This window comes from Saprolegnia diclina (genome assembly GCF_000281045.1).
Source record: "Saprolegnia diclina VS20 unplaced genomic scaffold supercont1.3, whole genome shotgun sequence".
In the NCBI taxonomy this organism is placed as follows: domain Eukaryota; phylum Oomycota; class Saprolegniomycetes; order Saprolegniales; family Saprolegniaceae; genus Saprolegnia; species Saprolegnia diclina.
Genome location: NW_008246070.1, coordinates 744,476 through 758,169, shown reverse-complemented (window position 1 = coordinate 758,169; position 13,694 = coordinate 744,476). Strand labels below are relative to the sequence as shown.

Below are 13,694 nucleotides of genomic sequence, written 5' to 3'. Positions count from 1 at the left end.
TATTGCAATACTAGTATGTTGCCAATCGCTCGTTCTTGCCCTCTGGCTCTAGAGCGGCGAGCCGCCGGGGTACACCAGCCGGCCTGTCTCGATGCCCTTCTTTGAGGTGCGTGGAGGAAGCCGTACTTCCACAGCGTTCTCTGAACACCCACAGCTGCTCGCGTTTCTCCATGGCTGCAGCACGGCACCGCCTCAACGGTTTGCTCCTGAACTACGCCACCATCAACTCGTTCGCGGTTCTTGGCAAAGGGAATACGACACGTTGTACATGGAATCCCTCAAGCACACGTCGAGACGTTGACAATATCGCGCACGCCTTGGAGGAGCAGCTGTCGGATCATCGTGGTGCGATCGTTGGGCCCGATGCCGAGGTCGTTTTGGAGCTCGCAGACTTCTTGGCGACCGTCCGAGTGCGTCACGAGCACGCGACGACACGTTGAGTTTTCGCACCAGCCGTCGCCGCCCGAGAGGTGCCACGCGTTGCGCACAATGAGCTCGAACTCGTCGTCGTTCTCGATGCCGGCGCTCAGGTCCTTGTAGTACCCGAGAAAGTGGTGCCAGTCGATGGTCTCGGTCGCGTCAAATATCTACGACACCTCTGAACCCTGCCATGGGCAAGGCGAGACCAAACCGAGAGAAACTGGTGCAGGGCCGCGTGTGGCGTGAGCCGACCAGAGAGCACGTCGGGGTGATGCGACGTGTCAAAGCGCGACGCGAGCTCGTCCATCGACACGAGCCCGTCCTTGGACGCGTCGAGGACATTGAAGGCCATGCGGACCAGCAAAATGCGGCGCTTCGCCATACGCCCCTATGGCACACGACTACTTAGACGCTCGCACTTGAAGCGTGCGACGCACACGAAGACCACGAAGGAGCTCGTCCAGCGTGATTCGGCCGTTCCCATCGCGGTCAAAGTACCGAAAAATCGTGTTGAGCTCGTCGCCATCGACATCGGCGGGGTGGGCACCGAGGTCGAGCAGTCCGTTGTGGAATTCCTACGTCCATGTGTCGGGACACATCGCTAAAGCTGATGAAAGCAACCTCCTTGTCGATCGTGTTGTCTCCGTTGGCGTCCATGCGTCGCAGGATCACGAGGAGCGTGCGAATGCCATTTCGGCCACCACTGTCCATAATCAGCGCTTTGACCTAGACGACATGCTCGTGAGTGTCGGCTCGCCTCCGTTGGAAGCTACGCGGTCGACAGCCGAGAGCACTTGCGGCGTTGCGGCGCCGTGCAGGTTGAATATGACCGCAGCAAACTCCGTGTACGAGAGCGTTCCGTCGAGGTCTTGGTCAAAGCGGTCAAAGAGATCCTCGAGCTCGGCCTGGACGCCGACAAAGTTGAGCCGTAGCATCGCGGCCATGAACTCGTGAAAATCGATCGAGCCCGACGCATTGCTGTCAAAGAAGCGAAAGTGCTTCTCGAGGAGCTTGGCCTGCGACGCGCCGTCGCGGTACCCTGACTTGACCTCGAAGAGCTGCCGCAGCTTCTCGACGAGCCCGTCCACGCGCGCCTCCATGCTCCGAGTGATCTTGTGCCAACAGACGCGTGCAGCGATTGGTCGAGGTCCAATATTCGACGCCACGAAATTCGAAGCCAAGAGGTCGACGATTATTAGCTCTTCTACTACTTCTTGGTCGTCTCGATATCCTTGAGGAGCCCCTTCAAGCTGTCGTTCTGGTACGAGGTGGGGTTCTGCGTCGGTGGCGGCGCGTGCAGGTCCCGGAGGTTCGCAACCGACCGCGCCTGCGCCCACTGCATGACAAAGTAGCCGCCGATAATGGGCGTCGTGAAGTAGACGACCTTCATGAAGCGGATGCCCGCGGGCGAGAGCGGGATCCGCGTGCCATGGATCCGCTTCTTTAGGCGCGTGTGAGCGTCGCCGAGGTCTCGGAGCCAGCCCATGCGTGTTGTCGATGATGAAAGACTGCAGTATCCGGAAACGAACCGGAAGAGACTATTCGCACGCAACCACCGTCACTGAACCGTTTGAGAAACGCCAAGGGACCCTCGAGTGAAACCCTCACCCTGGTCAGTGGGGTCGCGCCGATGAGACTGAGACTAATGGCTACTGCCTCACTAATGGACGCGCGTCAGTGAATTAATGGAATCTGTTGTGAGAGAATGCGGCCTACTGGGTGAAGAACAAACACAACGTAGAACTTATTTGCTCCATCGAATCGGCCCGCTTGTCGTGACGTCGAATGATGGAACGACGACGACGGTGGACGACGCCTTTACCTCGTACTTGACGCGAGCTGCGATACGTGCGAGGTCGAGGTCGCGGCCTATCGAAGTGATAGCGGCAGTTTGCCATCTGCAGAGCATTGTGAGCTCGGAGAAATGATGGCAGGTCCAGCTCACCACTGGATCATCCGTTCCGCACTTGTCGACGCGTTTTGCATAGCGCTATCTCGCCAGACAAATCTCACCCGCAGGATGCGCGCCCGTGCCGGCCAGGCACTCAACATTGTCGGCGCCTGCACGCGTCGGCGCCTGCGAAATACCCCTGTCGTGCTTCCGGTCGCCGTCCGCCTCGGCATCACATGGCGACTGGATCTCGTTTCTGGTGCTGCCACGCCACCAATCCACCTCTGCCAGGCCTGTGATTGGTCAGCTAAAGTGACTCCATCCGTGCGGATTGGTCTGGATCTCAGCCGTGCCAGCAGTTGAAGGCCCTTTTTTGGCAGTCGCAGATTTCCGATGAACCACGAGAACGTCGAAGCGCTCTTGGCAACGCTGTCGGCCGGCGGGACGAAGCTCTCGGACAGTCTCTCGAGCATGAACATCAACCTCAAGACCATCCGGCACTCGCTCAGCACTGCCGCCAAGTGGCGGCAGCTCGGCTACAGCCCGTTCGTACCGGACGCCGCGGGCTTCACCGCGCTTCACCGCGCCGCGCTCAAGGGCGACGCGACGCTCATCAAGTCGCTCCTTGGGACGTACGAAGGCAACCTTGTCGACTTTTGTCTCTTGGGCACGAAGAAGCAAGGCCACACCGCCATGCACATTGCCTGCAAGCACGGCCACGTCCCAGTGATCAAGATGCTCTTGACTGTGCCCAAGGGTGCACAGCTCCTCCTCGCGAGCGACGTCCACGGCAACACGCCTCTGCACTTTGCAGCGACGTCGTCGGCACCCGACGCAGGCCATGTACTCGAAGTGATTTTGCCGCAACTGCCGGCGGATCGGCTCAACGACTGCAACGGCCACAGCCTGAGCCCGCTCGCCGCCCACATCTTGACGGCGACCGTCGACCACGCCGAAGTGACGCGCCTCTTTCTCGAGCGGCGCGTCGACCCGAACGCATGGGTGCGCCGCGAGAACACTCTCTTGCACGTCGCGGTCGAGCGCAAGCTTTGGAAGATTGCGGGCTGCCTCGTTGAGTTTGGCGCCGAGTGGAACGTGCCCGACAACCACAACCGCATGGTCACCGACCTTACGTCCGACAACGAGCTTTCGTTCCTCGTCAAGTTTGTCGCCAACTGCAAGGAGTGGGCGACCGCGGTCCGGCACGAGTGCCAGTCGTGCAGCCGCCGCTTTACGTTTTTCCGGCGCCGCCATCACTGCCGCCTCTGTGGTCGCATTCTCTGTGGCAAGTGCACCAAGCATCGTCGACGGCTCTTCCTCAGCGGTAAGGACAAAGCCACCGACGCCCGCGTCTGCCACGTGTGCGTCGCCGTCATCCACGACGAACACAGCGGCAACAGCGCGACAGACGTGACGCTCGACGACCCGACGAGCTTGCTCGAAGCGTCGGCCATCATGGGCGCGTCCGGCGTCGGCGGCCGATCCGGCGTCCTCGAGGCCTCGGCCCTCGAGCAATCAACCTTTATGATGGAAGACGACGCGTCGTACAGCCGCGTCGACGCGTAATCCGATTCTAAATAGAGTATTTATCACGGATGTACAGATTGTCATATCGAGGACAGACCGAGGTCGGCGACCATGCCCCTCCCAAATGCAAAAGTATTCAACGCGGGAATGTGCATCGAGAGGGCAATGAGGTTTCCTTGCAATGTGCTCTGGACATGGTGCACTGCGCGTCGTGTTTGTTGCGCTACTCCCGAAGGACCCAAGGAGGCTCGCTTCCTGCCACTCGTTCAAGGCGCGACCGAGAGAAGGCAATGTATATGCAGGACAGGAGTCGTGTATTTGACGTCAAAACAACCACAAATTTACACTTGGTAGCCGCCGTGCGTCGGCAGCATCATCGGGCCGCCGTCCTTGAGGCTCTTGAAGTAGTAGTACAGAAAATCGCCCATCATGATCATGTGGCCAATCTGCACGAAGATGACCGTGTACCCGACGTGGTGGCCGGCCTCCTTCTCGCCCAACTCGTGGTACGAGAACATCCAAAACCACTAGAGACAGTGACGTGAGCACCTCGTTCGACGACGCAAGCACGTACGAGGTGGAGGAACGAGCCAAACGCGAGCGCGTAGACCCAGTGCGAGATGCACGATTCGACGGTACCGCCGCCACGCTTTTGAAACATAAAGAGCTGCGGCAAGATCGCAACCGCCTACGTACAAGAGGATGAGCGCCGGCGAGAGGCAAAGGATGCGTCGAGCCTCAATGTAGAGCGCGATCGTCCACGAGACGTCGGCAAACCAGTTCATGTTGAGGTTCGGGTGGATGAGCTATGGTGGCACCTGGTAAGCCCAGTCTGGAGAGCGAGCGTACCATGCCGAGGAAGATGCACGGGCCAAGAATGTATGCAATGCCATACTCGGACGGGATGTGGAGAAAGCCAAAGGTGTCGTAGCGGAACTCGTACGAGCCGCGGAACTGCACCGTGACGAGGAAGATGACGCCCAGCGTCAAGGCGAGGCCGACAAACTCAATAAACGTGTAGAGCCAGTCGCCGCTGCGGTCGTACGGCAAGTAGCCTTGGTAGCGCAAGATCGAGCAGAGGCGGAAGAAGAAGACAAACGCGTACAGCTGGAGCGTCTTGAGCGAGAGGCCCGAGACCGAGCGCTGCGTGAGCGACTTGAAGATGAGGATGCCAAAGCCAAAGGCGCGGACAAAGGCGCCAAAGGTCTACGGCGAGGCCATTAGAAGCCATGCGTGGCGACGCATGTACTGTACCATGAGGAACGAAAAGTCGCCGTCGCTAAAGAGGTGGTAGGCAAAGATGACAAAGACAAAGAAGCCTGTCCAGAGCGCAATGTTCCCCTTGTGCTTGGTCACAAAGTGCCTACGCCAGGATGAGCCTTCCATTCGCTCCCGCATGACGACGTACGACATGGCGGGCTTGTCCTTGAGCATGCTGCTGCTGGCGGCTTCGAAAGTTTTTCGGGACTGAGCTTGAGCCGCAAATTGCCGGCGCCGGATACCATCCGGAACCGCACACGTGGCCTCGTGCCAGCGCGCATAAACGGTCCGGTTGGCGGAAGGGCCGGTGCCCAGCTGGGTTCGATCAAGAGGGAATTCCCTGGATCTTCCTGCATCGAACGATGCTTATGGACAACGGAATGGCGGCGACTGGGTGGGCGTTCGGCGCCTGGCGAACATGGTAGGGACTCGACGATCTGCCTCGGACGTGTCTGAGTCGATCGTGTCAACGCCGTGACGGATCAGATGCATGGCCGCCGCGTCGTAGGTACGCGACGCCGTCCATTGGCCTTTGATGCCGAGAGGTAAAGCTGCCTCGAATCGCAGCGAGCAAGGGCGAATGCGCCGCGAGAAGACCCGGGCTCAGCGCCAAGCCGCTCAGACACGACGGGGTGCCATCGTCGAGCAGGGATGATCCCGTTATTTCAGCAGCAAACAAACGTCCATGCGGCCCAACACGATCGCACACATTTTGACCATCGAGCAGCGTACGCGTCGCTGGCGCTACCCAAACGATGCACTTTAGGACCGCTGCACATGCTATACCATCGCTCGATCGGCCTTCCACGGACCGAGGCGTTCGTGGCGGTGCATGTTCCGACGACCCATGCGTCAATCGAATCGACTTGCTGGCACCGTTGACACGCGGTCCCCTTGCAGTGGTCGGTGTTGTCGTGAAGGTTGCTCGCAACGACCAGGGCTTTCCCCCAAGGCGCCATTCGCGATATCGTAGGTGGCGTCTGGCCATCTCTAGCACGTGCTGCTGCACACCGAAGCGATGTGTCGTCCAGATATGGAGCTTATCGTCGTTTACGCAGCTCATCCCGGCATTCCACGCCATTAACACCCTCTCAAATCGAGCCGAAGTCCTTCATGCATGACTACACGCGTCGTCGACGGTACCAGACGCCGCCACGAGCGAGCAACGAAGCGGTGGAAGATAAACAATAGCATCATCAACCTTGCGGCCGTAGTACCCATACCAAACCAAGGCTACTCCTTTGGACGCTCCTGGTTAAACGGAGGCACCGCCAGAGTCTGGCGCTTCCAGAGCCAAATTCCGCACTGCCACACGTCGCGGGTTCGACGCGAGACGAGTGGATGCGGCCGCGCGACAACGACGGTGCACGGCTCGCGATGCTTCGGGAGCGCTCGCGAAGTGGCACGGATACGCTGCGGCCGCTCGCTTTGACGACGTTGTGACCCAACTCGTGCATGCGAAGTCGTTGTAGTGGGGTGCGAGAGATGGCTGTCTTTGCTGCCAGCGTCCAGGGCCTCGACGCCGCAGTTTGATCGGCGCCGGCAGAAGGACGATCATGTCCATATGCTTGGGCCATGTTGAAGACAGCCTTGAGTCACGGGTTGATTACTGGGCCTTGGCGGGTCTCTGCAATCAACGTGACGGGGCGCCGCCAATGCAACATCGGAATCGGAAAGGCTGTCGTCCGCGCCTCCCCTCGCTGCAGCGCCACGCACCCCGCGGGGCCTCTCCGTGCATTTGTCCTTGATTTGCGCTGGTTATCTCCTCACGCCGCGACGACGATGCGTCGGTAGAGGAACCCGACGGCGTGCGCGCACCCATCTACGTTACGGTACCAGTACGCAGCAGCCTTTTCTGCATGAAACCTCGGACCAAGTAGACCAAGCCGTCACGAGTTGGTGTCCGCGCCCCTTCCTCGGCGCCAATTCCCAAGCGAATCCAACGTAAAAAAACGTAAAAAACGCACCCGCTTTGCGAGTGATGCAGGGCGTGCATTGCGATGGCTGGCGCTGCGACGCGCGATGATTTCGCAGGCGACGCTTGTGGGCACCGTGCGTCGGGCGACCGGCCATCTGCTCGGGTGCACCTTGAAGCATTGGGGCGCCGCGTCCTGTGACAAAAATGACGTCAACGGAGCGCTCGAATGACTAAATCGCACTTTACCGAGCGCAGGGCCCTACCCCTCGGCCGCGATCGCGCAAGCGCCAGCTTGGTCGAGCGACCTGGTTCAGGCTGCGAGGCGACGCGGTCAGGCATCCCACGCGCGCCAATCTTTAGCGGCAAGTGACCAATCAGAAGCCAGCGCCATGCGTTGGAGCGTTGGCGTGACGCTGCCACGCCACCGTGGACGTTGCCGCCAACGGAGAAGCCAATCAGACGCGCGACCGCGTGATCGGCGTTGACGAAACGTGGCACGTCGGCGCGGCTCTGTTCTTGTGGCGAACTTCCTTTGTTCCATCGAACTCGCTCGTTTCGTCAACGGCCTCGGCGCGATCTTCGCAACTTCAAGGTCGAAGATTCTCGTGGGCTCCCACGTCATCGTACTTAGTGGGGCCGGCGCGCGCGCCGCCTGGGAGAGAACCCGCGACGGAGCAAGCAGCTCACTTTTCATTTCGCTCCGTCGGACGCACCCGCTTCACACCATGGTAGTCGGCGCTCTTGTCTCCAGCAGTCGCTCACGCCTTCCTGTAGGCTCCTGCCCAGAACACCCAAGGCTTTGCCGTCATGCATGCCCCCAACTTGAACAAGGTACTCAGTTCTGAGTTGTTGAAGCGATGTCTCACATGGTCGAAGGGCCTGGAATTCACGGAAGACGAACGCGAGGCGCAGAGCCTCCGCGGCCTCCTCCCGCCGGCGGTCTGGTCGCCCGAGCTCCACTTGGAGCACGCGATGGCGCAGTTGCGCTCCAAGGCGACGCCGATCGAAAAGTACATTTACATGCAGAGCATGCAGGACCGCAACGAGCAGCTGTACTACCGCATGCTCGCGCAGCACACGCACGAGCTCATGCCGATCGTGTACACGCCGACGGTCGGCCAGGCGTGCACGGAGTTCAGCCACATTTACCGCCAGACGCCGCGCGGCCTCTACATCTCGATCAACGACCTGGGCCATGTGCGCGAGATCCTCGACAACTGGCCCGAGGAGGACATCCGCGCGATCGTCTTTACGGACGGCGAGCGCATCCTCGGCCTCGGCGACCTCGGTCTCAACGGCATGGGCATCCCGATCGGCAAGCTCGCGCTCTACACGGCGTGCGCGGGCGTCCACCCCAAGTACTGCCTCCCCGTCACGATCGACGTGGGCACTAACACGCAGAGCATCCTCGACGACCCGTTCTACATGGGCCTGCGCCAGAAGCGCGACCGGTCGTCGGCGTACGACGAGCTCATCGACGAGTTTATGAACGAGGCCAAGGCCAAGTACGGCCCGCAGGTGCTGCTCCAGTTTGAAGACTTTGGCAACACGAACGCGTTCCGCCTCCTCCACAAGTACCAGGAGACGCACTGCACGTTCAACGACGACATCCAGGGCACGGCCTCGGTCGTCCTGGGCGGTCTCTTTGCGGCCGAAGAGATGACCAAGAAGCGCCTCTCGGAGCACACGTTTGTCTTTATGGGCGCGGGCGAAGCCGGCACGGGGATCGCGGACCTCATCGCGATGGCCATCACGCAGGAAGACCCGGAGAAGAGCATTGAAGACGCACGCCGCCAGATCTCGCTCGTCGACTCCAAGGGCCTCGTGGTCGCCAGCCGCCTCGAAGAGCTCCAGCACCACAAGATCAACTACGCCCACGAAGTGGAGCCGGCAAGTACCTTGATCGAGACCATCGAGCGTGTCCGCCCGTCCGTGCTCATTGGCGTGTGCACGATCGCCAAGACCTTCAACCAGGAGGTCTGCGAAAAAATGGCCGAGCTCAACGAGCGTCCCGTCATCTTTGCGCTCTCCAACCCGACGTCCAAGGCCGAATGCACGGCCGAAGAGGCCTACACGTGGACCAACGGCCGCTGCGTCTTTGCGAGCGGGTCACCGTTCGACCCTGTCACGTTCAACGACCAGGTGTTTGTGTCCGGCCAGGGCAACAACGCGTACGTCTTCCCGGGCATTGGCCTCGGCGTCGTCGCGGCCGGCCTCACGCGCGTCGACGACACGATCATGCTTGTCGCGGCGCGCACGCTCGCAGACCGCGTCACGGAAGAGGACCTGGCGACGGGCAGCGTGTACCCGCCGCTCTCCAAGATCCGCGAGGTCTCGCTGTACATTGCCGCGGCTGTCGCCGAGTACGGCTTCAAGCAGGGCTACGCGACGATCGACGAGCCGTCGAGCTGGACCGAGCTGTGCCAAAACGCCATGTACAACCCTTAATTCCACTGCGTCTTTTCTTCATTGACTACGTGGCAACGCGACGATGCTTGGAGCTTGGGCGATTCGAGTCTATGGCAGGAGGCGCTCGAGGAGCTTCTTTTGCGCGTCCGAGAGCTGCGACGGGAACTGGATGCGGTGGAGCACGTGGAGGTCGCCGGCGTTCGAGGGAAAGTTGTGGTGCGGCATGCCTTCGCCATGGAGCGTGCGCACCTGGAACGGCATCGTGACGTCGTCGGCGTCGATCTTGACGCGGCGGCCGTCGAGGTGCACGAGGTCTTTCTCAAACCCCAAGAGCGCGTCACGAAGTGAGACCGTGATCTCCGTGTGGAGGTCGTCGCCCGCCCGCCTACATTCATCGATATAGGCATTTGAGATAGAAGCAAGCGCGTACCGGAACGTCTTGTGCGGCTGCTGGACGAGACGCATGATGACGTTGCCCGGAATCATACCGGGCCGCTGCTCGCTCTCTCGCTCAAAGACGATTTCGTGGTTGGACGGCATGCCCCGTTCGATGACGCCCGTGATGATCTTCTCTTCCGCGACCACCTTGTTGCCGTGGCAGTGCGGACACTTGTGCTTGAACGTCTTGCCCTTCCCGCCGCACTTGGGACACTGCTGCTGCATTTGCACGGTGAACCCTACACCGAATATGCTGATAAAGGGCGATCGTCGAGGGTAGTACCGGGGCCCATTTGCTGCTGCACAAGCACGATGCCTTGGCCACCGCACGTCTTGCAGGGCTTGGTCTGGACGGTGGCATGAGCATCAATCGCAGACATGGCGTCGATGTCGTACCTTGCCGTCCTTGGCACCACTACCACGACACTTGCGGCAAATGACATTCTTCATGAAGCGCGCTTGCTTCTCGGCGCCGTTGTAGAGCTCTTCCAGTGTGACGGGAATGTCCACGGTCGCGTCTGGGCCGCGCGGCTTGCCACCGCCACCGCCAAAGAACGCATCTACAACAGGGCTCGCGCATCGCTCTTGCGCATGAAACACGTACCAAAAGGACTCGCGGGGCGGCCCGCCTGGTTGGTGTGGCGTTCCAAGCCTTCTTCGCCTTCGAGGTCGTAGATGTCCCGTGTCTCAACGTTGGAGAGCACTTCATATGCCCGCGAAACCTTTTGGAACTTGGCCTCGGCGTCTGCATTCCCCGGGTTCTTGTCGGGATGGTACTGCAAGCTCAGGCGACGGTACGCCTTCTTGATGTCGCTCTCGGACGCGTCCATACCCAAGCCCAAGACTACACATGCCACGTCGAGTTGCATGACACATGATGGATCGGCGTCGTACTGTCATAGTAGTCGTCATGATCATGATGGTGATGGTCATGAGCCAGCACGAGCAGGAGGCCGGCCAAGAGCGCGACGAGGTAGACGATCAGCCGCATGCTACGGAGAGGAAGGCAACTCGAAAATGACGGGGCCACGTTTCGCGAAAAGCTCCGTAAGATATCCGAACCTGTCCGGATAGGTAAAAGCGCACCTTTTCCTCAAATCCGCACTGAATTCCCAAAAGCGCACCGTATTGGTGTGATGGGCATGAAAGCGCACCCGACGCGATCGCACCTCGGTTGCTGGGGGGTTGCATGCATGCGTATCGCTGCGTATATTACGCCGCGAGTGTAATGGACGCACTCGGCCTTTGCTTGCTCTTGTCCACGAGTGGCTGGTTTCGACGAAGTGCGTCTTGTTGCCGTCGCGCCAAACTGGCTCGCGGCGCTGGCGCCAGCCATCTCGCCACGTCAACCCTTCCGCGCCTCTGCTTTTCTCAACCGACCACCGTAGCGGAGCTCTTACAGCTCGTAAGTTCACACTTGCCAGTACTCGTGGGTGGTTTGCTGGCAGCGTCCATCGTGCAAAAGCGAGCGCTCGTTACGGCTGTCTTGATCGCCCAGCACGCGTGTTTTTTGGTGACGGGCTGCGCTACCGAAGTAGGGGGCCGTATGTAATTTAAAGCCTCCTGGATCTACGACATACGAATGGGAAGATATGCTTTTACAATTTGATGGGCGGTGGGGGGGACGGTCGGGAAAAGAAGTGGCACGCCACAAAGCTTGATGCTGAAGTTACACACGAGCCGCGCCAGCTGGCGCTGGAAGCGTGCGATTCGACCATTTTGCATTGCCTGTGCAATCGATCCCCTTGCCACACTTTCATCGCCGGCCAGTTGACTCAGCATGCAGCATGCGGACCGGCCCGTACGACGGGGCAGCCTCCTGTCCCAGTCGTCCCACCGCAGCTCGCGCCGCGACGACGACATGGTCGGCTCCTTTATGAGCGACAGCGGCAGCTACGCGCGCTCGAGTCGGCGGCACCCGAGCCAGCGCGCGGTCGCGATGCCCGGCCAAGCGGCCACGACCGGCCACTTGCAGACGCAGCAAATATTGGCCAATTCGGGCCGCGCGAGCACGTACCGGAATTCGACCGCCACCTCGTCGTCCGTCGCCAACACATTGACGCGCTCGGTGCAGTCGGGCGTCGCGATCTCAACGATGCTGTCGCTCGCGGCCGGCGTCGAAGACATCGGCAACGTCCAGGAAGTGCACTGGGAAGGCCACGTGCGGAAGAAGGGCGACTGGCTGCCGCGCTGGGAGCCGCGCTACCTCGTGCTCGACGGCACGACGCTGACGTACTACAGCAAGCAGCACGACGCGCGGTCTGGCAAGAACCTCCGCGGCCGCATGGTGCTCACGTACGTCGGGCCCGACTTTAAGGGCAAGAAGGCCCACGGTTTTATGATCGAGACAAAGGGTCACAAGCGCTTCCACCTCTGCTGCGCGACCGAGCTCGAGAAGGACATGTGGGTCGAGATGATGCAGACAGCGCTCGACGAAGCGAACGGCGCGGCCAACAAGCCGGCGCAAGACGACGACTTCATGTCGTCGCCGTCGTACGACCTGTCGCGGTCCGGGCCCGTCTTGCCCAAGAGTGCGACGCGCAGTGGGTGCTCGCCGGCCTCGTCAATTGGGCACACGACGTCGCTGGCGTCGCCCGTCAACGTGCGCGACTTTTACGACGCGATGCGGCAGCTGCTTCTCACGCACTCGTCGTCGGCGCAGTTCTTTCCCAAGCTCAGCCGCGACGTCTCGATCACGAGCAACTACGCGCCGACCGTGCCGTTCTGGGGCGAGTACCACGGCTTGGACGGCGTCTTGCACTACTTTTCCATCTTGTACGAGACGGTCGCGTTCACGTCCTTCTTTGTGACCGACATTGCGCAGTCGCAAGAGGGCTCGACCGCGATCGTCGTCGGCCGCGAGACGATGCGCAACAAGACCAACCACCGCAAGTTCACGCAGCAGTGGACGCATACGATCGAGTTCTCCAAGAACGGCCGCGTCAAGCACATCCACATCGCGGCCGACCCGGTCGCGGCCTCGGCGGTCTTTGGCTGCAACGCGACGTCGAGCCTCAGCCTTCCGATCGCAGCCGTGCTCGGGGCCGCGCACAGCGACACGCCGCCCGGGCGTATCCACGTGCACCTCGTTCGTGGCGACCAAATCGGCGGCATCACCGACTTTGAAGAGGATTTAGCGACCAACGACAGCCTCCTCGAGACGCCCGGCAGCAAGTACATTGTCGATGTGAGCGTCATGGCCGACGCCGGCGGGTACCTCCCCACCGCGCTTCTCAAAGCCACGCACCACGTCCAGACGGGTCGATCGAAGGACTCGTCGACGTCGACCGAGCCATTGTGGGACACACACTTGGTGGTCCCCTTTGGCGGCGCGACCCACGGCAAGCCGTGCTGCGTCGTCTTGCAGCTCTTCAAGGACCGTCGTCGCCGCCGCTCGAGCAACGCGCCGTCCATGGTGCTCTCGCCGCTGGACGAAGAAAGCCCTCTCGGCAACGAGTCGACCATGATGCAAAGCGGTCGAGCCAACGATGGCATGGAGCTCATCGGTCTCGCCAAGGTCAACCTCGCGCCGTTCCTCGCGCTCGCCAAGACCGACGACGGGTACACGACCATGCCGCAGTGGTACACGCTGCTCGCGCCGGGCGACACCAAGTTTGCGGTCGGCCGTCTCGAGCTCAGCCTCTCGTTTGAAGAAGCGTCCGACATGTTCGATGCCGAGTCCGACTACATGGCGTCGCCGTGCACCGAGGCGTCGTATCACTCGGACACGTCCTCGAACGTCTCGATCAACCGCCACAAGGCGTACCGGGACCGCGCGCGCAACAACGTGTCCTTCAACGTCGGCAACACGGCCTTTGACATTCCGAAGCG

General features: G+C 60.9%; 7 protein-coding genes across 7 annotated transcripts in view; 3 read left to right on the top strand and 4 right to left on the bottom strand.

Annotated features, from left to right (window-relative positions):
* Positions 1-278: 278 nt before the first annotated feature.
* On the bottom strand, positions 279-1,520 carry SDRG_01414 (hypothetical protein; the record flags this gene model as incomplete). Its single annotated transcript, XM_008606938.1, has 5 exons — positions 279-587; positions 632-808; positions 858-995; positions 1,042-1,146; positions 1,194-1,520. The coding sequence occupies 5 exons, from the start codon at positions 1,518-1,520 to the stop codon at positions 279-281; spliced, it is 1,056 nt and encodes a 351-aa protein (XP_008605160.1).
* A 107-nt stretch (positions 1,521-1,627) lies between these two features.
* On the bottom strand, positions 1,628-1,906 carry SDRG_01413 (hypothetical protein; the record flags this gene model as incomplete). Its single annotated transcript, XM_008606937.1, has 1 exon — positions 1,628-1,906. The coding sequence occupies one exon, from the start codon at positions 1,904-1,906 to the stop codon at positions 1,628-1,630; it is 279 nt and encodes a 92-aa protein (XP_008605159.1).
* A 795-nt stretch (positions 1,907-2,701) lies between these two features.
* On the top strand, positions 2,702-3,916 carry SDRG_01412 (hypothetical protein). Its single transcript, XM_008606936.1, has one exon. The coding sequence runs from the start codon at positions 2,705-2,707 to the stop codon at positions 3,875-3,877; it is 1,173 nt and encodes a 390-aa protein (XP_008605158.1). The 5' UTR covers positions 2,702-2,704; the 3' UTR covers positions 3,878-3,916.
* Positions 3,917-4,131: 215 nt separating this feature from the next.
* Positions 4,132-5,298, bottom strand: SDRG_01411 (hypothetical protein). The gene is made up of 6 exons (XM_008606935.1): positions 5,247-5,298; positions 5,093-5,201; positions 4,688-5,044; positions 4,576-4,644; positions 4,413-4,526; positions 4,132-4,365 (listed from the first exon to the last, which is right to left on the bottom strand). Exons 1-6 carry the CDS (start codon positions 5,270-5,272, stop codon positions 4,180-4,182), a joined length of 861 nt encoding a protein of 286 aa, XP_008605157.1. The 5' UTR covers positions 5,273-5,298; the 3' UTR covers positions 4,132-4,179.
* Positions 5,299-7,574: 2,276 nt separating this feature from the next.
* Positions 7,575-9,485, top strand: SDRG_01410 (malate dehydrogenase (oxaloacetate-decarboxylating)(NADP+)). The gene is made up of 3 exons (XM_008606934.1): positions 7,575-7,744; positions 7,791-7,847; positions 7,893-9,485. Exons 1-3 carry the CDS (start codon positions 7,742-7,744, stop codon positions 9,462-9,464), a joined length of 1,632 nt encoding a protein of 543 aa, XP_008605156.1. The 5' UTR covers positions 7,575-7,741; the 3' UTR covers positions 9,465-9,485.
* Positions 9,486-9,522: 37 nt separating this feature from the next.
* On the bottom strand, positions 9,523-11,159 carry SDRG_01409 (hypothetical protein). The gene is made up of 6 exons (XM_008606933.1): positions 10,758-11,159; positions 10,468-10,707; positions 10,260-10,423; positions 10,147-10,210; positions 9,856-10,102; positions 9,523-9,810 (listed from the first exon to the last, which is right to left on the bottom strand). The coding sequence occupies exons 1-6, from the start codon at positions 10,852-10,854 to the stop codon at positions 9,534-9,536; spliced, it is 1,089 nt and encodes a 362-aa protein (XP_008605155.1). The 5' UTR covers positions 10,855-11,159; the 3' UTR covers positions 9,523-9,533.
* A 484-nt stretch (positions 11,160-11,643) lies between these two features.
* Positions 11,644-13,694, top strand: part of SDRG_01408 (CMGC/MAPK protein kinase) — a gene marked incomplete at both ends in the record, with an annotated part of 3,138 nt that continues 1,087 nt past the window's right edge. Inside the window, one exon of the mRNA XM_008606932.1 lies at positions 11,644-13,662. Coding sequence (XP_008605154.1) covers positions 11,644-13,662 — 2,019 coding nt within the window. The remainder of the gene's footprint in view (positions 13,663-13,694) is intronic.

Excerpts from the sequence above, each read along its gene's own strand:
- SDRG_01409 (XM_008606933.1), bottom strand. The coding sequence starts at position 10,854 with ATGCGGCTGATCGTCTACCTCGTCGCGCTCTTGGCCGGCCTCCTGCTC. Across the intron at positions 10,424-10,467 it reads CCGCCCCGCGAGTCCTTTTG|ATGCGTTCTTTGGCGGTGGC; the intron begins GTACGTGTTTCA and ends GCCCTGTTGTAG. Across the intron at positions 10,211-10,259 it reads GTGGTGCCAAGGACGGCAAG|ACCAAGCCCTGCAAGACGTG; the intron begins GTACGACATCGA and ends GCCACCGTCCAG.
- SDRG_01412 (XM_008606936.1), top strand. The coding sequence starts at position 2,705 with ATGAACCACGAGAACGTCGAAGCGCTCTTGGCAACGCTGTCGGCCGGC.
- SDRG_01411 (XM_008606935.1), bottom strand. The coding sequence starts at position 5,272 with ATGCTCAAGGACAAGCCCGCCATGTC. Across the intron at positions 5,202-5,246 it reads AAGGACAAGCCCGCCATGTC|GCACTTTGTGACCAAGCACA; the intron begins GTACGTCGTCAT and ends ATCCTGGCGTAG. Across the intron at positions 4,645-4,687 it reads CGTGCATCTTCCTCGGCATG|CTCATCCACCCGAACCTCAA; the intron begins GTACGCTCGCTC and ends GTGCCACCATAG.
- SDRG_01410 (XM_008606934.1), top strand. Across the intron at positions 7,848-7,892 it reads ATGCCCCCAACTTGAACAAG|GGCCTGGAATTCACGGAAGA; the intron begins GTACTCAGTTCT and ends ACATGGTCGAAG.